Source organism: Rhinolophus sinicus, linkage group LG05 (assembly GCF_036562045.2).
Source record: "Rhinolophus sinicus isolate RSC01 linkage group LG05, ASM3656204v1, whole genome shotgun sequence".
In the NCBI taxonomy this organism is placed as follows: domain Eukaryota; kingdom Metazoa; phylum Chordata; class Mammalia; order Chiroptera; family Rhinolophidae; genus Rhinolophus; species Rhinolophus sinicus.
The window spans coordinates 20,093,694-20,121,113 of NC_133755.1; the positions used below are offsets into that span (position 1 = coordinate 20,093,694).

Consider the following 27,420-nt stretch of genomic DNA (forward strand, 5'->3'; position numbering starts at 1 on the left):
TCAGTTTGCATATTTGTTAACCGGGAACTGTAAGTTGTGCTGTTACTCTTATTACATTCTTTTGAAAGCTGAGATAATGAAATGCTTTGCAAAAACTGCCAGGCACTATATAAAGTGTTGTGATTGACCAATGGCATACTTGTTATGGTTGTATCAAAGTTTAGCCCCATGACTCCGATATTTTCAAATGAAATGAACGTATTATTATAGTTCTAGAGAGGAGACGGTAAGTGTAGATTTGGGGTCACATCCCAGGCTCACTTTCCACTCCAAGTTACTGACAGAGCTGAAATTTAGTTAAAAGGGGCATTAATACGTTTCCTCAAGAGTAGGCCCCAGGTAATCACCTCAGTGTTGGCCAGTGTAGAGAGTTCTCCTGGAGGCCAGGTATCTGCTCTCGGAGGCCTTGTGTCCCATCTCTTCTCCAAAATGAGGCCATTTTGATACTTCAGGTGTGTGCGGAGGGGGTGAAAGGGTGGCTATTTGAGTTTTGAGAGTTTCACAAAGCAATGATCACAAATATGAAATGCAGGGCTGTTAGCATGTAAAAGTGGTGAGATCGTCCTTTCATCCAGGCCTGTCCAGGGATTACTCTGAGGGAGCAGTGGCAGAAGGTATCAGTTCTGCTTGCCCAGGACCTACCTCAGGCCCCTAAATGTCCCAGCCTAGAAACCAGCTTTCGAAGCATTGACTTCTCCTTTAGCTTCGAAAATGACAACATGTCATGGCCAGCCTTTGAGAAGCTTTCCTACCTTACGCAAAAGGCACAAACAGCCCCCCACGTTAGCAGTAACCCCACACCTGGAGTATCCCCTATCAGCTCCTGTCTGTAGAAGCATTGACCTCCCTTGGGACAGTACCTCCAAAGGAGCAGAGTGAAGGTGGTACTTGGCAGCACACATTAATTTCTGATTTATTTTGTGGAGTAGGGATGGGGAGAAGCTCCTGAATTTCCCTACTTGTAGGGAGCAACTAGGGGCTTGTCTTGAAGCTGCATTTTTCCTAGGAAATACACTGTTTTTACTCAGGTTGTATATATGAATGAGTAAAAATAGCAAAATTGTTTTAAATTTAATTATCCTTGTCAATTCTTACCGATTATTTTTATTTCGGTTGGCTTAGGAATGCTGATGAAAATTATGAGGGCCTCTGTTAAACCCTCACCATTAACCTTACCATCCTTTACTTAAGATAGGATTAAGTATTTCCACTTTTAAACACATAAAAATGGATTCTATACATTCACTACCTTTCAAAGAGCTGACTGACTTCAAAGCACATTCAATTTTGCCAAGTTTTTCATACCCTCCTCCACTCCCCACCCCCCCACACACACTTCATCCGACCCCAGTACACACTTTGGTCAGGGTTGTAAGGCCAATTCACAGGAGTTTTGAAGCAGAGGTGTGAAGCAACGCACTCCAGCCACAGAGGGGCAGCCTCCTATCCAGGCTCTGGGGGCTGTGCAGCCTGACCGCCTGGACAGACCTCCAAAGTTGCAATTCCTGAGCAGTGTGGGAGGGGTTCGGCTGAAGCTCTTTGTTTCTTCTCCTTGGAGCAGATCTGGGAGCCAAGGCTGGTGGGGTGTGCATGAGCGGCGCACAGCCGCACCCCTGTCCTGCTCCGCGGGAGTGTGTGTATGTGTCCAGTGGAAAAACCCTAAGACGACACCACTTCCTTTCTCACAGAAATAAAACCCTCCATAGATCTCAGGGATGCAGACTAGCCCCTCGCAAGCTAAGGAGACCCCCGCAGGCTCCCGGTCCTCCCAGCTCCTCCCGTCTTCCCAACGCTTCTTTTTTAGCGATGCTCCCATTTCCACGCAGCTTGCAGGATATAGAGGGGACGCACCTCCCGCGCAGCGATCGAGGTGCCGCGGGCGAGGATGCCAGGGAGAGGCCTAGTTTGAGAGATAAATGATGAAGCGGGGTCCCGAGTTGTGGGCTAGGGAGAGCGAGTGGGTGCAAAGGAGGGCTCGGGCACCAAGGGACTAGGGTCGAAGCATGGCGCCCTCCCCCGGCGCAGCGCAGCCGGCAAGCGTTCACGTCCGGAACCGGCCCAGTACCCTCTTCATGCCCACGGTCCTCCACCCGCGAGTCCGCGGAGGTGCGTGCAGGGAGCGGGGCTCCGACGCTGGCGGGTTTGTAAGCGCGAAGCGGCACTGACATTGAACTCCAGCCCCGGTGCGTGCGAATCCACGCGCGTGCCTGCGTGTGTGAATCGTGGGGAGGGGGCCGGGCTAGAAGCTGTAACAAACCGCGGCTCTCCGGTACCAGAGCTGAGCGCGTCCCCGAGCCGTCGCCCGCAGGATCTGCGATCGTTGAAGCCATTCATGATTTTGGTGACGTTATTCCAAGAGTGGGCGAGGGAGGGCGGGGCCTCCCGGGGCCGAGCCCCGCCCCGCCCCTATAAATACGGCTTCCCGGGCTCTTTGTGGGGCCGCGAGCTCGGTGGAGAACGAAGAGCTCGGTCTGTTTTGCGGACGCAGCTGGCAGTGGGGCTGTCTCCGGAAGGCGGACGGGCGAACGCCCAGTGCCGGCACTCGGACTCCTGCTCCTTGCCTGCCGCGCCTGTCTGCGTCCGTGACATCCTTATTCGGGACTCAGTGACCGTTTTTAAATCACAAGGGCGTGGGTCAGCCTCCCCTAGGACTTCATGTCTGTATATTTCCCCATTCACTGGTGAGTATCCTGCGCCCTCGGCGGGCATCCATCTCTCGGCAGTGGCTGCGGGACTCTGGCGCCTGCTCGTGCCAGCTTGGGTGCGAGGGTAGCAGGCAGCACGGGCGCCGGGCAGTAACCCTAGCCGGTGCAGGAGTCAACGTCAAGGTTGCAAAGGTGGGGGTGGGGGAGGTGGTGCTGAGAGCATCCAGACAAAGGAAGTGAACTCAAAGCCCTCACTTCAGGGACCGCTGGGAAGGTATATGATGATGGGGTGGGGGAGAACCAGGGGTCACGCCTGAACCCCTCTGACCCCCTAATGCGGAGGGCTGCAGGAGGCGTGGGCCCTGCTTGCCACCGGGGGGTGGGGGGACGGACTCCTGCTCTCCTCGAGCCCCTCCCCTTTTTCTTTTTGTTTGTATGCATGTCTCGGCGTGGAGGCCGGAGGCAGTGGGGCTGAGCTGGTGCAGCGGCGGCGTTTACAGATTTCCAAGGGGTGGGGAAAAAACGCTCTCCCCACACGTAACGGGTCTGAAGCCACAAGCAGCGGCACAGGCACATGCTGCACCCTCCCGACCCCTTCCCTTCCCATAGCCCCTCCAAAACCGACGCGTCTTTGTGGGGGCCTGCGCTCGGGTGGAGCCGCCCCCGTCGGCCCAGGCTGCAAGGAGCCTGGGCCGGGCAGGGGGCCGAGGGGGTTTGCACCATAGCGGGGATCGGGGCTCAGAGGGATGCGCCACGGCGCCCGGCTCGTTGTGGAGCGAGGCCCCAGGCCGCTGAGGATAGCGCGCCGGCAGCTGCTTCCTTCCTGCTCTGGGGAAGAGGAGGAGCGGCCGAGGGGCGAGCGCTGGCGGCTCCGGAGCGCGCTCTCAGGTGAGGGCGCCGAGAGCCCGTCCCCGCAAGCTCTAGCTCGGCGCGGTCCTGTTCGGCTCAGGCACCGGAAAGTTAATGCTTCTCGCTTCAACTTTTCTGGCCCGCGCCACAGCCCCGAGCGAGGAGCGAGCGCCCCTACATCAGTCGAAGAGCCTGGTGAGAGCTCTGTGCGCGCTCTTCTGGCCCAATTCTTTGCGGGGTCGGCGGCAGCCTTTCCTTGACCCCGGAGAAAACTGCCTTTGGAGTCCCGGCTCCTGGCCGGAAACTTGCCCCGAAACCCAGCATCTTCTCTTAGTCTCCCCTCCCCTCATCCCAGCCTGGCTTTGTTTAGATAAGAGACTGAACTCTAAAAACAAAGTAAAAATTCCCCCACCCCCGAGGCTTGCATACCTTTCTCCTTCTGGGTGCCCCTTCCCTCCCACCTCCGAGGTGTGTGTACAGCCAGGTGCCATATGGATTGGAGACTTTGTGTTCCTGGCCACTCAAAACTTGCCAAGGTGGGTGTTAGAGCCCATCGGGGTTCTTATCCCCAGAGAAATTAAGGTTTGGGGTTATTTTATAGTTGATTAGCACTTCGTAGTTTGTAACACGTCTTCTCTGCCGCCCCCCCAATTAGCCTTTTTTTAGCATAAGTGTGACATATGCATTATTAGCACCATGGTAACCCACAAACAGGGCACCTGTGGCTCAGAGAAATGATGTGACTTGTTCAAGATCACACAGCTCTTGAGTTGCAGAGCTTGGACTAGAACCTATCGCTTCCATTTCCAAACCCCATGCCATCTCTATTCTATAGTAAGCATAAAATAAGAAGAGTTTGGTACCCCTGTTTCCTTAGACATAGTCTTTATAAAGCCTGCCCCACTTTTTTTTTTAAAACTATGTGTCAAGGTATGATGGTGAAAACATTGGGTGTTGTGTAGTGAGGACAGTGACTTTGGTATGTACCATTTGGCATTATGCTTTTGGGACCCTGCATGTGCCCATGGCTTGTGTGAGGATAATGGAACGTTTGTATCCTGCTTACAGAGTACAAAGCACTTTCACATGTCAGCCATTGGTGGGCCAGCTTGGCCCCTCTGGAAATTTCCTTTGCAATCAGAGTCCGGGTATCCTTAAGGCGTTTAATCCAGGGGATGTTTTTCAAGCTGTGAGCTTGCAGCTGCTGTGGCTGGAGCTAGAGAAGGGGGTTGGATGGCAGATGTGAAGCTTGTAGAAAGCTGACCCTTTGGGACGTTTAAGTGGGACATTTTGCAAAAAGGAACACTAGAGAGACAGAGAAATTTAGGAAGGCAGCATTATTATAGGTTTCCCTGAGGTTGACCTGTTATTATTATGTAATAATAATAATATGCAGTTCCCTGAGAAGAGTTGAATTGGTTTTAATATAGACAGACGGATTCAGCTACCTACTGTTTTGTTTTTTTTCTAGTTGTCACTTAAAATCCAGTCACTCTGTGCCAGTGCAGACTAGTACAGGAGAGGAGGGAAGAGGAGGTTTGCCAGAGAGGTTTTCAGACAATGGCCTTTGTTGATTGAGGTTGACAGCCCTATGTTCTGGGCTTAGAAGGCACTTCCTCCGGGTGTAAGCTTGTTTTTCTGCGTGTTCTGTTTTGAACACCTCTCATCCTGCCTCCAGACAGTCCCCTGATCTAACAGCAGAGCACACCAAGAGTAGGAATGTGAAAGTGCATGTGTTTGTTAACTTTGGGTCTGGCTTTCTTGACAGCCCTGACTATCTGAGATCGGCCGAGATGACTGAGGTGATGATGAGCACCCCATCCATGGAAGAGATTGGCCTCAACCCCCGAAAGGATGGCCTTTCCTATCAGGTGAGTTCAGTATTGGGTTCCTTCTGGCCCTTTACAGCCTAGTGGCTTTTGCTGGGGCTGGAGGCAGACTTGGTTCTGTGTCCCAGTGCCCCTTATAAGAGCTGTGTGACCTTGGGAAAGTCCCTTAATGCCAGTAAGCCTCAGTTTCCTCATCTTTAAAATGGAGCAACCATACTCCTTACCGCATTGAATCATGGTGAAAATTCAACATGATGAAAGGATGTGTATAAGGTATTCATAGTCCCTGGGACACATTAAGGATTCAGCAAACATGAGCCACTGCTATTAATTAGTCATCCTGGTGGTTGTGGACTCTCCCATTCATGGCCGCTAAGGAGGAAGTCATTTGTCCTTTCAGTTCAGACATAACTTCCCTTCCCAGCCACTTGGACAGTGGGAACATTGCTCTGCGGGGCGACTTATGGGGAAGGGTGGTATGGTGGAGGAATAGTTCCTTCGAATACTGCTTTCTTCCTCACGTTGAGAGTTGACCAACTAATTCCAACAGTTAACGTTAAACTACTTAGAGTTGAGGAGAGCTTTCCCCAAAGAGAGGCTACCACTAGCTTAGAAATTGTCCTGTGCGGTAGATCCCAAATCCATAAAGGACCAAGAAAAAAAAAGTGACCTAAGTAAGAGCTTTAGATTCTTAGCACTGTGCTCTTTCTGGCCTGACATGTTACTCTTCCACTGCCTGTAGACGGCTTCAGAACACCTTCAGTTACCTGTGCGTCATTGAACTGTTTAAGGTTTCCAAGGAGAGTTCCTAGGTTATTACATTTGGGGGAAGAAAGAGTTTGTCTTTAGGGAAGATGTTGGGGCTAAGGAAATTGTGTAGGGTGGCTGGCCTGGGGAAGAAAAATGGGGGTGTGATACACCCATTCTGCAGATGTTAACTGAATGTCTGCTGTGGGCCACACACTTTACAGATGGTTCGCATTCACTCTGGACCATAGCTCTGAGGTGGGAATTCTTGCTCTGTTCCATGGATGAGGAAACAGACAGACTGAGTAGGTGACTTGGGTCTCAAACTACAAAGCCTTGCTCTTATGATGGATCATGTGTCTATACCTTGGGTTGGTTCTTGGCTAGAATCGAGAATTGCTCTGGCTAGTCATTCTTTAGACCCATTCCAGAGGCATTTATTTTGTAAATGAAGAAACAAATAGAAAGCCATGTGGGTGCAGTGAGGGAGGGGATCCAAGACTGCCTAGATGAAAGCTAAGGTTGGGTAAGGCAGCTTGGCAGGTGACAAAAGAGTCACCCACAGACATGCTTGGGAGGTTCAAGAAGGCCCCTTTGTTTTGTGTCAATGTAGTCAAACCCCTTTTGCTGGCTGGAAATAAATATTCTGGTAGCTTGAGGGGGTGTCAGGGGAGAGGGGAATACCCTTTCCTGGTAGTTTTATTCCCTCCATGCCCAGAGTGGGTCTGAGCGAGACAATTGAAGGCTCCACAGCCTGTGGGGGGTTAGAAGTTTCCTGGCTCACCAGCTGGGGTGTTTTTAGATACCAGTTTCCAAGCCACTGAATCAGACTGAATCTCTTTGTGGTTATAGGTGAGATTTTCTTTCACTTCTGAGTTTTAGATTTCTATCACAGAACCTTTCCAAACACAGTCGTCAGTATGTGCTATGTGTGCTTTTTATATTCTCCTTTTGAATATGTCCCAGGATAAAGGGCCAGGTCCTACAGAGCACTTTTCTCAACCCTCCAAGTCCCTAAGGCTGCTTTGCTGAGTCTGAGGGTGAGGGCAGGTGACAATGGAGGAAGGAGCTGCAGCACTGGGTGAGGAAGGCTGATTGGGGGCTGCAGTGGCAGGAGCTGAATAAAATCACCTCTGGGCTCCTGAAATGTCTCAGTGCTGCCTGAGAAAGAGGCCCTCAAATCTTCCCTGTGGTGCTGGCCTGAAGGTCCCCCCACTTCTCACAGCCCCTCAAGAATCTTGTCCCTGCTGCCTGGCTTGGGGCCACTATCCGATTCCAAAGTATCTTACCTGCAACTTCAAAGCAATCTGTCACAAGATTTCAGAAAGGTCTTCTGGTTGCCTGAAGAAGAGAAAGGGGAGAGGCTGTAACCTTTAACCAAGCAACATTTATTGGCCACTTGCTATGTGTGGTGTGCTGGCTTGGCGTCTGCACAGATGGGGTTCAGGGCTCACGTGGGAAGCCAGCAGGTACATAACAACTGGAACACAGGCAGTCTGGTGGAGCAATGCAAAAGCCGTGGTCAACCCAGGTATGGATGGCAAGGAGAAAGCTTGGGAGGAGGTCAAACTGGGTCTGGGACTTGAAAGAAAAATTAGGACTTTGACAGGGCACCTCCTTCAGATACCTCTTGGCTCAGGTGCAGGGCTCTGTGGAGAACTGGCCTGACAATTGCCATAGGACTGATATTCACTCAAAGCTAGTGCCATTCAATTAAACACATTCCCACCAAAGCTCGGGGGATTGGCCGGAGCCCGTCTGCTGTGCATGCTCAGGCTGGGCTCAGATCTGGGGCCGGGAGATCTCAGAGCTCGGTTCTTGGCTTTCTGCCCAAGGGTAATAATAGTACATGGCTTTTTACCGAGACCTGCTTTTCCAAGGAACCAAAAGTGGGAAGGAGACATCAGTCCCAACTTTGCAGATGAAATAGAATCTCAGGCTTGTCATTTGACCTTGAAACGAGGTCGTAAAATAAATAGGCACACTGGACTTTGTCGATCATTTCTCCACCGTCCAGACCTACCAAGGGTGAAGCTTTCCTGATTTCTCTGCCCCAGATGTGATCTCTTTCAACACCTGTGACATTTTGTGCTCTGAAATGATGCTGTGCTAGGTGTGGAGGGTATGGGTCCTGCCCTACCTTCTCCCCGCGCAGGTCTCCGAGGGCAGGACATGACTTCTTACCCTCTTTGTGGCCATCAGCCATCACCCCTGTCGCTCCCCTCCCCAACCCAATGTGCCTGCTGGCTCAGGACCTTCACAGAGCAGGCCCTAAGTGACGGTGGTGCTTTCAGCGAAGCCCAGTCTCCTGATTCTAAAGCTGCCCACTTTCACCTCTGCTTTAGGGTCTGTGAAGGGCCTCCTTAGGCTCATTCTGTCACAGCTTCACATAGATGCCTTTTTATTCCCTGAAAGACTCAGGTAAGCCCTGTCTCTTGTGCTTAGGAAGTTAGTGCATTTTGTGAGCCTGTATAAAAATCAACAGAGCCAATGCCTTGTTTTGTCTTAACATTTATTTAGAGAATCAGTACATGAAATCCATGTCTGCACACTCCCTTGGCATGAATTATAACACCCGCCGAGTGGGTGAGTAAATGATTACTAGAAAGTCTGAGTACATTTTGGGCGGGCTGTGGGTGGCAGCCAGCTCACTGGAGCTGAGTGGGAGGTCTCCCTGAGGACATTTATGGCTCTGATGGCTACAGCTCTCTCGCCACACTGCACCTGGGGGCCTCCTGTTCTCCTGCCCCCGGGACAGGAATATCTGCCACCTAAGGACTTCTTCCTTTTCCTGATTCAAGGAAGCAGGTCAGTGGCTGCCTTGCAGGGCTCTCCCTTGGTTCCAGGGGCTCTAAGAATGTGGCATTTGGAATGCCTCTCTGACTGGGTCTCCTTGATTGAATGCTGCCCCTGATTAGCCTGGATCCTGAATGGGGAAGAGTTCTGGGCATTTATTTGCCTGGGGACACTGATGATGCCACAAACCAAGGGCCCCAGTACAGCATGCTGACGCTTCTGCAGTTTTATCGCCCTTGCTAAGTTCTAGATAGAGATACAGCTCCTTGGTTTGCGTTTAAAACTGTCCTTTCTAAAGCATCTAGACCAAGATCTGATAACTTTATCCTTCCCTAGGCTCTTTAAATTCCTTTCTGATCAGCACACATGTCCCTCATGGGCTGCCCTTTGTATTCCTTCTGCTGTGCTTGGTCACGTACTCCTACCATCTGATGTTCATCTACCAGTCACACAGGCAGCGGGCTCTGCTTCTCAGGAAAGCCAGAGAGGACGTGCTATAAACCAGAGGGAGCTCGGTCTTCACATGCCACTGTGCCTCATGCCCCGTGCCTTGCCTTTGATCCACAGAGCTCAGAGCTTCCCTGCGTCTTCCCCCGCGTTTCCCAGGACAGGAGGGAGGCATCTCCTGGCGTTTTATACAATAGGGAGGAGGGACAGTAGAGGGTGACCGCTGCTTGCCACAGTCCTGCCATTTGTTTCTGGCAGTAAAGGGTCTTGGTCCTAGCTCTGCTCTAGGACAGGCCCAAAGCACTGTGCTAGCTGAGCGCTAGCCTCTCCCTGGGCAGGATCTCTCAGCTTCTTCTATCTCCCTGGCCCAACAGTAGCCAGCTCCTTTCTCTCCCCGCCCTCACTCATTATCAGAAGTAGTAACTCCTCGGTCAAAGAACAGGCTCGGTTTAATCACTGAAGTCAGGCGGCATTTGATCTTCACTCCCATCTATGCAGAGCCTTCCTCAGCGAAGGTGCCCTGAGCCTGGCTTTCCCCGTGCTGTTCCCACCTGTGGAAATGCACGTGTTGAAATAAGTGATGGCTTGAGTTTCCTTCCCCGGGTTAAGCCCTCAGAGAGGTTGCTGCTCTGTGTCCCTGCCACCATCTCCCACAAGCCCCTGCTCGCGAGGCCATTCTGGTCATAACTCATCAACTACCTTTGTCTCTTCCTTCTCGCGCGTGCCTTGTCTCATTGGTTGCCCCCCAGCTGTGGTACCCAACATATTCTGCTGAGCGGCCGCATGGAAGTCCCATGGTCACCAGGAAACCATCTTTCACAACATCAGACTTAAAAAGCCTCAGTCGTCCCCGGACAGACTTAAAACTAAAATTCCAAAGCACTTGGCAGGAGACGTCTAGCCCTGGACACGACATGTTACTGGAATCACAAGTTTTCTTTCTCCTGCCCCTTCTCCCTTCACCCCGCTCCCTCCTTGGTGCAAATCATAATCATGTGATACAAAGCAGACAGTTAGGGCCACGTGGTTCAGAAGCACAAGGAGTTTGTTTCTCTGAGTGGCGCGGGGCCTGGTCTGCACACACTGCCTCCTTTTGAGTCCATGTGTGCTTTGTGCGGATCAAGTCTACTTTGTATGCGGGATCCAGCACCTTCCTTCCCAGGCCCAAAGCCTTGACACAAACATCGTGTTCACCATTTTGGAATGCCCCTGGGTCAGGGCCTGCAGAGGGCTGGAATTATTCCCATGGGGATCCCCCCCCAGCACACACACCGTGGTCACAGCAGTGAGTCTGTAGCCCCGCCAGGGACAGAACAAGCTTCCTTCACTTTCTAAGCCAACACGTTACACACTAGGACCATACAACCCGAGTTTTTCTCAAAGGGCCTGTGTTAGGCCTGGTGCCTCTGAAATGCTTGTGTGTTCATCACTCCCAGGGCAGGGTCTGTGCCTTAGGCTGTGCTTTGTTCCTACAACGCTGGACACAATGTCCCACAACAGTTGCTGACGGAGTGCTGAGCCACGTGTTGGACCCTTCCTCCCGCCCTTTCCTGAGGAGAGGACACCTGAGGAGAGGAGAACGATACCTCTACCTTGACCATCGTTGGTGTAGATTTTTGTAGGATCAGCATTTTCTCTATGTCAACCCAGTCTCCCAAGTTGGATAGAAAGGAGAATTGTACCATTAGGAAAAGGGATGAGTTTGGGTGGTGAATCTTGTGACCGGAGCCAAGAGCTATTCCTGGGTGTCTGGGGAATGTCCTGAAATGATCTTTCAGGCCCGCGTCCTGAAATAATCTTCGGAGGATATGAAAACAGGCCCTCATTCATACAGAGCTCAGAGTTGACGGGGCTTTACTCCTTCCTAGTCTCTGAGCTGCTGTGCCACCTCCTGCCTCTCACTTCGCCACCTGCCCTTTCGTTGTCCCTGAGCCCAGCTCAGGAGGGTTCTTTATCAGTAAATCAAATCCTGTGTCTGCTGCTTCATTCCTCGGCTAGGGAAGGGCCCCTTATCGCACAGATCTGTCTTTGAAAAAATATTAAAATTAGCCAAAAGTTTCTCCAGACTGTTGTCCAATTAGCACTTTGACCTCAAGGGATGTTTGGGAGCTCTCTTAGCCCCGTCTTCACTAGAATTAATTGCCTCTGTCAGGAGCTTTTTTTGGGTAAACTGTACAGAAGAGGCACCCAAGCATTTAGCTGAAGCAGCATCGACTACTTGCATCTTGATCAGGAATTTTATTGGAGCCAATGGGAATCAAGGTTCTGGATCTCTCCCTCACAGTAAAATTGGCCTGAGCAAGGAGGGCATTCACAAACCTCAGTCCAGAGGTGCTTGGTCTCTAGGTCTGACTTTCTCCAAACTTGAATCTGAAGGTGGTTCCCAGGCAGAATTGATAGTAGACCTTGAATTCACCCTCTGCCTTTACTTTGGAGAGTGGAAACACTTGCTTAGCCTAGATTTGAGAGGCATCCTTGGCTTTCCCAAAGGTGTGTGTGTGTGTGTGTGTGTGTGTGTGTGTGTGTGTGTGTGATAATTACAATGGTAATATTTATTCCTTTTAGAAACAGGAAAATACAGAAAAGTACAAAGGAAAAAAAAAAAACACCCATGTTCCTATCACTGAACATTTTGGTATGTTTACTCCCAGTGTATTTCTATGCATTTATATTTTAAAAAATTAAATTGAGATAACACTGTCTATGCTATAGTGAATCTTTTTTTCACTTGCTATAATATTGTGACTATGTTCCTGTCATTTGGTTTGCTTTGTAAAGTGACGTTTCATTTTGTTATATACCACTTTTTATTGCTGAATATTTAGGATGTGGCATATTTTGTTCTTACAAAGAATACTGCTCTGAGCCTCATTTTATAGAAATCTCCACACAGGTCTGCTTCGTTTCCTTGGAATAAATTACTGGAAGTGGAGTTACTGATTTAAAGAGATTCAACCTCATTTAAGCCTCTTGATTATTTCTTATCTTAAAAACAGAAAACAAATAAAAGAGTATCAAAATATAAGCTCCCAGCGTTGAAAGCTCTAGCAAATAGACTCTCAGGGGTGTAAAACCCACAGAGATGGAATAATGGAGGAGCCTCGTAGATTGAGTCAGAAAGGTGTTGGGTTATTTTAAAGTGGTTAGGAGATGTTGTACGTCTTCTTCTAGTTTGTTAATTGCTTATTTTGAGATGATGACAATTGGTGATGTTTAGGCAATTAGCCAGCATTACAAAATAGCTGGTGACCATGTTCTTGTTCTACAGTGGGTATGTTGACATACTCTGTGGATTACAAATGTACATTTATATATATATATATATATATATATATATATATATATATATATATATATATATATATATATATATATATATATATACACACACATATATGTATATATTTCCCTACTTATCTCCTTTATTCTATTAATGATGTTGGAGCACCGTGTGACCTTAAAGAAGACCAATGAAGTCGCCTCAGCCTAGAGACCCATGAAGGTTGGACAGATGCACGTTTAGTCCCCTGAGCCATCTTGGTTTTCCTGGGGTTCCAGGTCTGGCTCATGGAATGGTCATGGTTTAAAAATATTGCTTCCGTGAAATCAAGGCTACAGGCCTCTTTGAAGTAGATCTGGACATGATGGAAGTCTTGGGCCCAGTGCTCAAGGGTCTTCTACCCAACAACTCCGCAAGGCTCCAGGTGCTTTACAACAAGTCAACAGCCCAGGCCATTGTTCCAGGAGGGTCCACATACTTCTGACAGACGAAAAAGTGAATTGAGGTGTTACACAGACAGGCTTTACAAACGTTAGTGTGTTTTTATGGTTACTACCTATGATAAATAATACTGGTTTTCCATTTATGTAGTGAAGTTTCATTTAAAAAAAAAAGTTTCAAGCAAGTGAGTAAAGGAAAAATATAATTGAGCCATAATGTGTGCTTGGGTGTGAAGGAAGGATGACAGTGGTGTTCGACTTCCAGAGGCTGACGTCACTGCTGTAACCATGAAGGAGTGTTTTTTCTTCAAGAGTTGAATGTATCCTCTTGGATAGAAGCGTTCTTCAAGATTAGCGAGTACTCAGTTACGATATCTGTATTTCTTTGGTCATTTGCCCACTTGGATATGGCAGCTGAGCATCCTTCCTGTCTATTCTTGGCATCCTACGATTGGAGGTTTTCATGCCAAATTACTTTTTAATAATGTTCTGTGTATATACTACTTCACGTTTTAACAAAGTGTTAAAACCGGAGAACAGCTGCCCCTAGGGTTCACGGAAACTTTCCAAGGGATATGACAGCAGAGAGCACTTTTGGAAAATCAATTTCCACATCTTCAACTTCCTTCTGTTGCTTTTCTAAAATTGCATTTCCTGAAGGCAGGCTTCACCACTTTTCTGTTCTTACCTTTCCTGTCACAATTGCCCTCCTCCCCCTTATCAGAGAAGGACGTGCCTCTTGCCTCCCTGAATCTTTTAAAGTGCTTTTTCCCAGGATATAGAAACTTTGGGGACATCAAATGGACCATTCAAGATGTTACTGTCTAGAAAGCTCCATAAATCCCACCCATTGATCACATTAAGAAACCAATCTCAAAAAATGGACCATTGTGTTTAATAATTATTTGTGGTATGTTTATTGATTGGTTATGTACTAATAGCTACAATAAGCCAATCCAGAGTTTGTTTGTTTTAACAAGCCTTAGGGTCATGAGACATAAAACTATTAAATGTCAATTTATATACATACATATATACATGCATGCATACATACATACACACATCTTTTTATTGCAGAGAAGTATGGAAAGATAATGACTAAACACCTTCAAACATAAAAATACATGAAGAAAAATCCTATAGGGAAATACACTGGAAATACAGTTTCAGATAGAGAAAGAAATCAGATTTGACTTAAGAGCTTGTTTATGTGTCTTTGTTTTTAATAGGTGATGTTGCTATCAAATCACTATGACATTGATAAGCCTCTGAGTGCTTTGAAAAGAATGGTATAAAAGTCTTATTTTAAAATGTTAATATTTATAATATAGCAGAAGGATATCAGTTTAAAAACATGTGAAAGGAGACACAGTTTTTCAAAATTCCTTTAGGGAGCACACAAACAAAAAGTTTGGAGACCTGGGACATACACACTTTTCTTGGAATCAAAACTGTGGCACCAGAGCATCTCAGGATGGAAGGGCACCTTGGAGATTGTCCCCCATCAGATGTGAGAATGCCCTCTAGTAGCATGGCATTGGGTCACCTAGTTGTTCTTTGGACACTGCCAGTGACATGGAGCTCAGATCCGCTCACCACAGCAGGATTATGGACCACGGATTTGAGTAACTGGTTTCTAGTCCTGGGTTTATCATTATCAGGCAACTCACATCACCTCTTTGGGCCTTGATGTCCCCGTCTGTTAGGGAGAGTTGCTTGTACCATTTTTGTTAGAACTTTGTATAATGAGGTGAAATCCTCCATGCTGATCCTAGATTGGCCCCTGGAGTTTAAAAATCTCTCTTCCTGATGTCAGCCTTTCAGATATTGACAGCAGTTTTTATGTTTCCCTCAAACCTTTTCCAGTTTTAAAATATATTGACCTTCAACCTTGACTTACCATCATCCTGAGGGTGTTTTTTCTCTAGGCTAGCGGTTCTCAAACTTTTTGGTCTCAGTCCCTTTTACATTCTTAAAAATGTTTTAGGATCCCCAGAGATATTTGTTTATGTGGATTATGTCTTTTGATTATATCTTTTATGGATTATACCTTCTAAAATGTTTATTTACAATTCCTTTAAAAATAATAAAACCATTACATGTTAATATAAATAACAGTTTATAATAACAACAATCCTATATTCCAAAACAAGAAAAGTTTAGTGAGAAGAAAGGCATTGTTTTACATTTTTGCAAATCTGTTTGGTATCTGTCTTAAAAGAAGACAGCTAGATTCTCATATTTGCTTCTGCATTCAGTCTGTTGTGGTATGTGTTGGTTGAAGGGAATGAAGAAAATCTGGCCTGTTGCAGGTAGGTAGTTAAAAAAAGAAGAAGTATTTCAATAGCCTTTTCATATATTTTCTTTGGTATTTCACCAAAACTCAGAAAATAGTAGTTTCTTAAAGGTTAGTGGCAATGTGGAATCTGAAACCTTATCAATGAACTTCCTGTACTCTTACATTAAAATCTATTAGTCTGTCTTGCACTTTGAATAAATCTTTTACCCACGCTTGGTTTCATAATATGGTGCATTGATCATTTGGAAAATACATGTTCACTGAATTATGCAGATCTTCCAAATGTTGACACATTTCATTATATAATATTTTTAAAAAGGTCACATTTGTTAATATCTCCACTGGTCTCATCAGAAATTCCTCAAGAATTAGGAAATTGTCAAGCTTACCATGGTTGATACAAGTTTTCCAAATTTCTGATTTTTGCTTGAAAGCTCTATTTTTATCATTGATAACAAATACCGTCACTCATTTTCTTTGAAGTGACAGGCTTGTTTTATTCATTTTTGAGAGCATGTCTGCCAAATAGCCAAGTCTGAATAACCATTGTTTAGTGGTCATTTTTTTAAGTAAAAATGGTGTTACATGGAAAAAGTGGCTAGTTCAGCTTGTAACTCAGTCCCGTAAGTGCTTTATTTTCCTTGAGGTAATCACTGTGCTTCGATATGCAACACAAGTGTTTTTTGCTGACTTTCCATTTCATCACAAAGCATCTGAAGACAATATACCCTTAAGAGTCATTATTTATAAAAATTATTTTTTACTGCTTCATCACGAATATTAAGTGTTTTTTTTCAACCTTGAGCGTGAGGTGGGGATGAAAATAATGATACGACTATAGTCTGCTGCCGCTGCATTCATTAATTTTCACCAAAGGTGCCAGCAATTTTACCCACCATTGATTTTTATAACATTAATGCAAGTGTCAACACACAGAAAAAAAGCAAATAACATCTTAGTATTATTAAGAAAATATTTAACTCCATGGACACCTCCTCTCTGAAAGGAGCTTGGGACTTGAGCTTTGAGAAGCACTGCTCTAGGCTGACCAGAACATGTCTTTTCAGAAAACAGAGGGACCCGATCTCCCTGTTAGACAGCCCCCATGATATGCGTGACCACTAGGAATATAGCCCTGTTTGCTTCAGTTTTTTTAGCATCAGTACTGCAGTTGTGATCAACTATAATCTCCAGGCCTCTTTTATAGGACCTACTATCAAGCAAGTCTTCCTGTTTGGGAGGGAAAAAAGTTTTTAACTTAAAGACAGGTAAATTTGCTGATGACCTCACTTTGGGACAAGGTGAATGGGAGGTGATGGATCTCATCCAAGTGGAGATATTTCACAGATGGTGGGAAGGTGGAAATGCAACAGTAGACTAGAGAATTCTCAGCCTGAGGTGTACAGGTGAAGACAGGAAGCTGCCTGAGTCTGGAGAAAACCCTAGGATGACACCAAGTCTAGATAGGTCAGGTGAACCTGAGCAAGGTCATGAGCATCAGGAGAGAGCATAAGGCCCAAAGCAGGCTCACTGGCCTGGCCATGTGCTGCAGAGGTGGTGGTGACTGAAGGCTGAGCAAAGGCCATGGGGCAGGGCTGTGAGGAAGTCCTAGACACTTGAAAGAGTTGTTTCCATGCAGGGATGTGTTTGGAAGCCATGTGGTACGGGTTAGGAAGGGAACTTCAGACAAGGATGGGATGGCTGTGGAACCAGGCTAAAGATTCAAGATTCAATATCTTGAATCTTCATTTGCTCAGCCAAAATGAAGAATGAGGGAATGGTTAAAAATGGCAGGCATGTCAGTCTGGGCTTTCTGAGAGGAGGTGTGTCTGTGGGACATTTGGGTAGCACCCATGGAGAAGGATAGAGAGGATCTGTCATCCCCAGAGGCGGCTGGGAAGCACGTCTTCTTTCCAAAGGGCAGTGATGATATAGTTGCAGGGTGCGGGTATTTGAATCATCTATGCCAGATAACTGCAGTCTTTTCTCACCCTGGAGAACTGTGAGACGCATTCTTTAACTTTCCAAAAGCCCCATCAGCTGACCAGTCCCAGAATTGTCAGTACTAATTAGTGCTAATTAATTGGAATTTGGAACTCTTGACTTGCAGGATGGGTGTGTGTTTGAGAGATGTTTATGAAAGATGTGCTTATCCAGAGGATTTCCTTTTCTTTTAAGTTTCAAGGCCAGAGACTTAAGAATCTTTAATCTAAAGGAAGGAGATCCAACAGTTGTTACAAAGCCTCAAATCTCTGCTCAAGTCTCCTGTAGGATTAAAGATACCAGAGAAGAGCAGGAGATGGCGAGGTGGATATTCCACAGCCCCAGTCCAGGGGATGTTTGAGTGACATGAGGGTCTCCAGGGTGAAGAACTAGGGGACTCAAATCTGAATGGTCTGAGACTGGAGAATGTTATTCTCTCTCTGAATCCAATCAATAGCCACTCTGCCCCTTTGTACAGTTCTTTCTGGTTTTACCAGCCACATTTCATTTTGAAAAGTCATTAAAATGCAAAAGATGATGATGATAAGATGACAGGAGTCAAGTATTTCAAAGAACATATTTCTTGCCTTCACCTACTGTTGGGGCGTAAAAAACAATGTGTACTTTTTATTTGAATTGGTTGCTGCTCATTCATTCGGCCCTTGGAAAGCAGGATGCTCGTAGAGATCTGCCGATTGTTATAAACCAGCCCCTCCTCAGAAGGAATAAACACACAGGGCCAATTCATTGTTGTTCTCCAGGAAAAATAAGAAACCCAGACTTTGGGAAGTTGAGGGGCAGGAGGGGTCTGACTTGCCCTGCAGTAGGCTGAGGGCGAGGTGCATAATGGGAGGACCTCGGGCTGTAGGGGCTTCCACTGAAAGACTAGGGTCTGGACTCGCGGTGGCTGACATTCCAGCTGGCCGAATCCATGCCCTTGGAAAACAGAGGCACTGGAAGGGAAGTGGTGAAGTCAACCCACTTCTCCTAGAATTGGTGCGTGCAAGCCCAAGAGAGCTCCTAACTTGCTCCTGTCACAAGCCATTAACTATTGATTTTCCAGTCCCTCACTCTAAATGCTCCTTGGAGACCCCAGGTTCACCTAATAAGAACGATCACTAGGCATCGAAAGTTTACAGAACATGTTTACACATACCTGTATTTAATTCCCATCTCTATAAGGTAGAAATGAGCATTAATCCCAATTTATAGCTGATGGGGGGTAGAGGGGCGGGGAATGGGCCTCCACATCTTTGAGCCTGACTGTGCTGCCACTCAACATGCAGTATCAGAGAATCCTTCCAACAATACTGTAAAGTAGAAATTCCTTCCTCATTTTACTCAGGAGGCAACTGAGACTCAGAGAATTTAAACTGAGTTGACCGTGGTCATGGAGACAATATGACAGGGGGCCAAGTCAGAGCCCGATCTTTCAGACTCCTGGTCTATCTGTGGGAGTGGCAATTTTCTATAGCAGACTGGAGGTTGATTTTTCTCCCCACTCTGTAACCAGAGAGGGGGGAGGTAACTGTGTGGTTTTGTGCACTGAAGCAGACCTCTCTCAGTGCCTTGGGGAGCTACCTGGTTATTCATCTCAGGCCCTCTGCCCTACCTCCCCTGTGCACCCCACCCCAGCACGCCTCTTTCCTCTGTTTTGTCCCAGCAGAGAGGAGCAGGATGCCAAGCTCCCAAAGTCTCAGCTTGCAGACCTGGTAATTAGCCCTTTGTGTCCAGTTAACCACCTTTCATCTCCTCTACCTGCTGGTGTCCGCTTTCCCTATTAGCATCTCTCAGCTCTTTGCTGAGCCCTCCGCCCTCTTTGTGGCCAGCTCAGCTTGTTTGTCAGGGATGATGGCTAAGGGACGCACGCACACAGGGGAGGGCTGCTCAACCAGAATCACTCACATTTTCCATCCTGTGTGCCAGACATCTCTCTCCTCTCCCCACCCCACAGATAGCCAGGTTTAGGTCACCTGGCTTAGAGGAAGGCAATTGATAGCTAGGCCCCCAAATTTGGGGCCTTTGGAGCCCTGGTATTGCCTTTCAGTTCCCCTCCATGGCTAGAATGGGAGCTGACTAACTGGCAACTTTTATACTTCAGCAAAAAACCTGCTAATTCCTCATCTCCAAGGGGCTCGCCCTCAACCCCAGACTTCTGCTTTGAGGCTGCCCGTTTTGGTCCATCAGCCAAACAGCCTGAGTTTTCCTGGACAGTCCTGCTTTCGTTGTCCTCATATTTAAACATTTATGTTTGTGTTGTCCAATGCAGCAGCCACTAGCCACATGTAGCTATTTAAATTTATATTATGTTTACATATATCCTAAATTTATATTAATAAAAATGAAAGAAAATTAAAATTTTAAGTCTCATTTCAATTGCTCAATAGTCACATGTGGCTAGTGGCTACTGTTGGGCAGCACAGATGGAAAACATTTCCATTATCTCAGAAAGTTCTATTGGACAGCTCTGATCTACACAACCAGAAATTCCGTGTTTCCCCGAAAATAAGACCTAGCTAGACAATCAGCTCTAATGCGTCTTTTGGAGCAAAACTTAATATAAGACCCGATATTATATTATATTATATTATATTATATTATATTATATTATATTATATTATATTATATTATATTATATTATATTATATTATACTGGGTCTTATAGTAAAATAAGACCAGGTATTATATTATGTTATGTTATATTATATTATATTACATTACATTACATTATATTATATTATATAAGACTGGGTCTTATATTAACTTTTGCTCCAAAAGATGCATTAGAGCTGATTGTCCGGCTAGGTCTTATTCTCAGGGAAACATGGTTCTAGTATATTGGTATCCAAACTACATTTCACAGGCTGTTTCTTTCTCGTAGAAGTTCCTAAAGTTCCCTAGACCTTTCAAGTGAACCCATTTGAGTTCCCAAAACGTCAGGGCTTGTTGGCATTACCTTTGAAAATGTGTCTCCTATAAAATGTACCATTACCAAGTTCAAATGCCTGCTATTTCTACACAGTGGGACATATGGGACCTGGGATATTCTTGGTGTGTGTGATCTTCAAAACTTCACTCCATTTACAAAGGAGGGAACTTGCTGTCTATTAGTTTCATCCAGGCCATCAGCCCTGACCGCCAAATGTGACAGCTGGATGTGGAATCCAGTGCTGGCAGAGGGAGGAAGGGGCAGAGCTGAAAGAATCACAGCTGGGCATGGATGCTTCTAGGTCTGCCCTGTCCTAGGGGTGAGGGTGAGAAATGCCTATCAGACCCTCCCCATCATCCTTTCTCAACTTCTTGAACAAGAGCCTTTGCTGCAGAATGAAAAGGATTTTTTCTTTTTCCTTTTTCTTGTCCGAGAGAAGGGGCACTTTGGGGTAACAGGTTGAAGCAGAAGCAGTTTCTTTTTGGAACGGGGCAGTTCCTTATTCCCTGCCAGTTCCTGCAGGCAAACAGCATGCCGAGCTGGCCTGCTGCCTCAACCGTACCTGTCATGTGCTTGGCAAGTCTGACTTGAGTCCTTTTTTCCACTGCCTTCCCCACCCTGTCAAATTACAGTTGCAACCTCTCATTTTTCTGCTGCCTAGATGATTAAAAAGCATGACTTAGTGGAAAAATCTTGACCTCTTTAGGGTCAGCCTCTTAAGCAGCTGTTGTAGATAAGATTGTGCTGGCAAAATACTCAGCAATACTTTTCAAGGCTTTCTGTCTGTGTGTAAGGAAATGAGAAGCTGTTTGCTTCTGGGTGCCTTTTGTTTGTCTTTGGAGAGAACTGAAATTTTCAGAGGCATAAATTGGTGTTATCTGATAATAAAGTAAAATTTCTGGTGGAAGCATTAGATTATTATAGTGATTTAAAAAAAAAGTAATTAAGCTTTGTTAATTTTTTTTTTTTTTTTTTTTTTTTTTTGGCTGGTGCTTGTCTTGAACAATTCAGGGAGCAAAGTTCTCTGGCAACTAAGCAGAATCAGAAGTTCAACGCTCAGACTTCCCCCAAGGACTTAAAAGACTTAATTGTGCAGCTCTTGGTGTAAAAGGCATTGTTTAGTTATTTTAATTACTGTGTTCGTATTGCTGCCTCTTGCTTAGAGATTGAATATTTACCGTAGTCCTGTTGAAACTGTTCCAAAAAGGACATTCCAATTTAAATTTAGCATATGTCCTCAAAGCATTTTATCATCTTTGTATTTGCCAAGACCTTGTACCCATCTAATGAGCTAAGAAGGTCACTATGCTTCTCAAAAGGAGACACTGAGGCACAGGTGGTTGAGAGGACTTGGCTAGGGTTATATAAGTGATGTCAAGTACATAGCGAGAATCTGGGGTCTGTGGCTTGACACAATGTGTTATCAAATGAACACCTCACTTGAAGTCCTTTAGGGCTGGGTTTGGGTTCCCTACCAGCCACTTCCTAGCTTTGTGGCCTCGAGTAAGTCACTTGCCCTCTCTGTGCTTCAGTGTCTTCATCTGTAAAACAGGGATCATACCACTCCACACTTCATAGGATTACTGTGAAGATTGAGATTCTGCTCAACAAATATGCCCGACATATCGTCCATTATCATCAATATTTTAACATCCACCTGCCCCTCAATTTTAGTTAAAGACCTATTCCTAGGTCAAAACAAAATTCCATGCTTTCCACCTTTACCGACCTCCTCCTCCTCCTGTTGGCCTTACTGCTGTTTGTCCCTTTCACTCTTCCTCAGCTTGGGTGATCAAGATAGTTAGAATCCAGCTGGCACCTTCTTCAGCTGGGGAGTCACAAGGGAGGCACAGCCCTGGGCTTGAGGTCAGAGGGTGGACACAGGGGCCCAAGTCTGTCCTGGGCCAGGTGTCCATCTCCGCTTGATATTTATCTCAGGTGCTGAAGATTTAGAACAACTGTTCTGACTGGCAAGTTCAGCTTCTGGACCGGGCTGCTCAGAGGGTCACCCTCGGGCCTCCAGCAGCTGAATAGGCAGTTAAAGCCCAGAATCTTGTCCACACTCTCTGGTCAGTTTTTTTGTCTATGAAATGGGAATGTTGACCCAGTAGCATCCATTCATTTTTCAAAAGGCACTGGCACTGGAAAAGCAGATCCAGGTTTGAATCCTGGCTCTTCCGTGTGACTGTCAGAGCCTCAGAGTCTCACTGCTCCTAGGGGGTGGTGAGGCCTAAGGGAGATGCTGTCTGAAAGAGCTGTATACACTGTAGCATGCTTTGCACTCATTGGGGATCCCCTTGCTCACATCCCAGGCTCATGCTTGGAGGGACACCTTGTTTCATCACCTACAGGGAAGAGCACCAGCTCCACATGAGGAGTCGTGGGGAGGGGCCCAAGGAGGCCACTCGGCCCTCTCCCTGCTCTGTACATGTGGGTCTGTGTGCACCGCGCAGCCCAAGGGCAGAACTGTAGGACTGGCCACGTAGGAAGACAAAGCCCGCAGTGGCGGTCAACCTTCCCCATGCCTTTTTTCATCCCCCTTCACCTAAGCCCCTACCCTGCCTGGTTTTCCTCCTGGCTGCCATTATGGTACTTTTCGTAAAGCTTGTTAAGTCTTTAATGATGCCTGGTTGTGCAGCTGGCTTAAGACTTAATCCCCAGCAATAGGGCTTTATTGGATAAATGGTTAATAATCACTTGTCTGCAGGAATTGGGGCGGTTTTGTTGAGGCCCGTGATTCCCAGCAGCCCCATGTGACCTGTGACATGGTCAGTGATTTGACTGGGACAGCACTGCTTGGGGTTGGGGTGCAGTAAGATGAAGCACCCTCATAACACCACGGAAGTTGGGAAGGCCTAAGTTTGTAGGCGAGCACTTCTACCTCTGGGGAACAGAGGACACCTGTCTGCTGCCATGGGCTTGTCTGGGTCTCAGCCAGGTATGGGCACTCCCCAGGATCTCTTCAAATGTACGTCTCCACCCACTCCAGGTTTTGCTTTCCTTTCTTTCACCATTAACAAGCTGTGTGACCTCGAGCAAGTCTCCTGACCCCTCTGGGCCTCAGTTTCCTCATCTATCAAATAGAGAGGTTGGAAGAGATGGCCTTGAAGGTGCCCTATGATTCTGTGAGCCCCAGTGTCCCAGACAGAGGTTCTTCTTTCTGGCTCTCTGGTGTGTCACTGAGGGCTGTGAATGGCAAGGGACCAGCAGCCCATTGAATTAAGTGCTTAAGCTTCTGGGCAAAGAACTGGGTCAGCTGTAGTCACAGGGCAGTGTGAGCAAAGGGAATCCACAGAGCCAGATGTGGCCCTTGACTTTATAGCCTGAGGGCCCGGAGTTTGAGGTTTCTTCCAACTTCAGGCAGAACACACAGTAGGCATGAAAAAAAGCCTCATTGATGGGACTCTAGAAAGAGAAGTAAACTCAGATGTAGAGCTGTCAAGGAATCAGGAGTTGTTTACAGGTGAAACAGCCTGAGATTTTGTTCCCAGCTTGCCTGTGATTGGGGGCCACCCTCAACCCTTATTTGGCCTTGACTTTACAGTTGCACTGAGATGAGGACCCATCTACTGGAAGGGCAGGTGGTGTTGGGGCCTGGGAGTCAAACATGTGGGTCTGAATCTCCTTTCAGCACCCGTTTCCAGGCCATGCTTTGGACTGCTGCAGTTAAATGCTTGCTGCAGATAGAGATGTGACTGACCGTGTTTCCCCGAAAATAAGACCTAACTGGAAAATAAGCCCTAGCGTGATTTTGGATGACATCCCCTGAGCATAAGCCCTAATGCGTCTTTTGGAGCACAACTTACTATAAGACCTGGTCTTATTTTCAGGGAAACACGGTACTATGGATGACATGATTTTGAATCGTTTTATCTAAAACTGAAATGAAACAAAAAGTGCAAACAGAGCCACCCCACCTTTTAGACTTGATGGCACTGCCCCGAGGGATGGTTTCCCATGTTGCCCTCAGATTTGCTCCCTGGCTCCTGCCTTCCGCCCCTGAGCAGGATCCCCAGGAGGAGCACAGTCCGGGACACGTCGCAGGTGCTCAGTCCTGTGTGTGTGTGTGAAATGAAGGAATGGAATTTCTCTTTTCAGACCGGTACGTGACTGGGTGCTTGCTCTGCTTTTATTTCAGATCTTTCCCGACCCGTCAGATTTCGACCGTTGCTGCAAACTGAAGGACCGTCTGCCCTCTATAGTGGTGGAGCCCACAGAGGGGGAGGTGGAGAGTGGGGAGCTCCGATGGCCCCCCGAGGAGTTCCTGGTCCAGGAGGATGAGCAGGACAACTGTGAAGAGACAGCGCCAGAGAACAAGGAGCAGTAGAGTCCTCGCGGACGCCTGGCAGGTCACAGCAGACAGCATTTGTACCTGAACTGTGTTCTTTCCCATTGTGATGGAAGAAGAGAGTGAGCCACAAGCGTTCTGAAATGTCAGACAATGGCTTTCGTTTTTGCACCTGCAATCACTGAGTTGGTCTTCTTTTCTTTTCTTTTCTTTTCTTGAACTGTGTCGGGCCGTGGAGCCCTCTGGGACACTTTGCAAGGCCTTCTGAGAAGGGAAGCTGCTTCGAGCAGGGGTGGGGGGTGCGGGAAGCTGTGTGTCTTTGAGATCGTTATCTGAACGCAAGCAACTCGAGGCCGTGGTGGGATTCCAGTGGGCTCTGGGGGTGGGGCGGGGCGGGGTGGGGGGAATGTGCACAGCGAACAAGGAACATTTGAGGTAAGAACACAAACATGAGACGAAAGAGAAAACACACGTTTGAAAGAAAACATTGAGCAGAGAAGTACAGCCAGGAAGTCCTACTCAGTGAGCGTTCACTCTGGCTGCTGGGGCATCAGACAACAAAATCTTCATCTCTCTCCCGGGCTTCACCCACCACTAGCCTTTGCTTTTATTCCAGGTGTGTTGTCTGTTTCAGGGGACGCGGGTGAAGCAGTGCAGTAGAAGCTCGCTGCCTGCAAAGCCAGCTGGAGGAGAGGCTCGGGAAAGGAAAAGGCCTCCCATTCCTTTTCCACGTACCCTCTGCTCTCGGCTGTAGCAGGTTCACATACCAGAGGTAATCTGGAGATTTTCTTTTAAGAGGCAGGGTTTTTGAGCTTCTTTCCCCTGACTTATCCTTTTTGCCCCCTAGCCCTTTGGAGAGTAGTGAGAATACTTCCTGCCCTTGTTGGAGGACCGAGGTGGCCGCTTGGACACGAAGCTTCCTTCCCAACTGTTCCTCCCAGACTTGCTTTCAGTCTTAGCAGAGCTGGCAGGCAATCCTCGGCTGGCCCTTCCTTCTCCTTCCCACCCCCAGGCACAGCCATCAGGAAAAGGTGGCTCCCAGCCATGCAGTGGGTTCCAGCCAGCCCGACCAGCCACAGTACCCACTCCCATGGGGGCTCCTGGCCTGCTTTTCTGGTGAGAGCTGCGTGGAGACCAGAGGAAGCTTTTTCTGTTTCTTGTGGGGAGGTGAGCTTTACTGCAGGTCCCAAGAGCTGGCAAAGCCTGGGAATTATTAGGTGGGGGTGAGGAGGCTCATGTGCAGCAGCCTGGGGATCAAGGTTAAAACTGAAGGGCGTCATGAGATCCTCGGCTTCTCCCCATGTGTTTCTGGATGCAGGTGGGAGGACGCTGTGGTGAGGGAGCATGGAACAGTTGTCCTCCTCCCTTCCCACCTCCCCCACCTGTCCCCTGCAAGGGCACAGTTGCATGAGAGAGAGCCTTGGACTGAGAGCTGCTTCTCAGAGCTCTGAACCACCAGGAGCAGCAGGTTGCAGGACAAACTCTTCAAACCATCTCCATCTCAGAACAGATTATGCCACCAAGAGGTGGGTTCGAGAGCCTCCCTGGGGCTGAACTGGGCCAACCAAGGCACCCACGTGCCCCCTTGGGTTTCTGGTCAGTCCAGGTTGACCCTGGTTTTGGACTTGAGTGTGGAGTTGTGTTTAATACCTCAAGGTTTGTGTGGCTCTCGGGAACGTTGGGCAGTAGGGCCAGTGTGTGCTGTTGACACATGAGCAGGATTTGGTTTTGGGAAGTTGCCTCTCCCCCTTCCCCCCTTCTGCCCCACTGCTCCCTTCCTCTGTGTTGTCTGCTTGTGTTACACACACCGATGGCAATAACTTCTTCCAGCTCCTTGAGGAAGTGGGAGAGGCCTGCAGCCTGCACTGCTGGGTGTTTCTCTCTCTTGCTCTCCCTTTCCTTCTGTTTTGGCTGCAGCGAGCCTTTCCTCCTGACTCTCATTCCCTCACAGCAGCATTTCTCATCCTGTGCCTCCCTTGTGGATGGGGTCTTGCCTTTTAAAATTCTGTGTTTCCGTGTCCGCCTCTCATCTGCGCCCCTGTATCATCTGTCTGTGTGATGGGAACGTGCTTGTAAACTGCATAACAGATCTATTTTGTGTATTTGTGTGTTTATGGGGGTGGTTTATTGTTTTTGCTGGTCGCTAGACCCCTTTGTATGACCGTTTGGAGTCTGAGCAGGCCAGAGGCTGACCAGCTAACGTCAGGACCCTCAGCAGTGAGCTTGTTGGGGGGACCCAGCTGCTCTTGGACAAGTGGCTGAGCCTCCTGTCCGGCCTCCTCTTTTTTTTTTTAAGTATCTTGTGTGTATTTCTAACTGATTGTATTGGAAAAAAACCCTTAGTATTTCAGTAAAAATGCCTGTTGTAAGATGACCCTCCTGTAACTTCTATCTGTTCTTTTTTGAGGCTCAGGGAGAATCTAGCATTTTTTTTTTTTTTTTCCAAACTACTTTTTGTCACTGTGACAGTTGTAAATAAAGTTTGAAAATGCTTTCCACTCTGGTCTGGCTTCCTTCTTTCTTCCTGCTCCATTAGAATGGAGAGAGCACAAAAGAAACCAAGCTGTAACTCTCATAGGAGGCTGCATTAGGGGGAGCCTCATGTGAGGTTCCTTACATGTCTTACCTGCTGGCCTTTCCGGGGTGAGCCCACCCGTGGTTTTAATTTTTTTTTTTCATTTTTAATCACTTGGCTACATGAAAGCAGACTTTTCTTCTGTGTCAGTTGTTCTCAACTCTGGATACGCATCAGAATCACCAAGCGACCTTCCAAAATATATTCAAATACCCGAGTCCCACACCCCAAGAATTGATTTCGATGGGCAGGGGGGAAGTGAAAGCATTAATATTTGTAGAATCACCTGGAGAGGTGTTAACATACAGCCATG

The 27,420-nt window shown here is 47.3% G+C and overlaps 1 protein-coding gene across 1 annotated transcript; it reads left to right on the forward strand.

The window, feature by feature from the left end:
- The first annotated feature begins 2,425 nt into the window (after positions 1 to 2,425).
- On the forward strand, positions 2,426 to 27,030 carry LBH (LBH regulator of WNT signaling pathway). The gene is made up of 3 exons (XM_019735332.2): positions 2,426 to 2,681; positions 5,263 to 5,365; positions 24,383 to 27,030. The coding sequence occupies exons 1-3, from the start codon at positions 2,656 to 2,658 to the stop codon at positions 24,569 to 24,571; spliced, it is 318 nt and encodes a 105-aa protein (XP_019590891.1). The 5' UTR covers positions 2,426 to 2,655; the 3' UTR covers positions 24,572 to 27,030.
- The last annotated feature ends 390 nt before the right edge of the window (positions 27,031 to 27,420 follow it).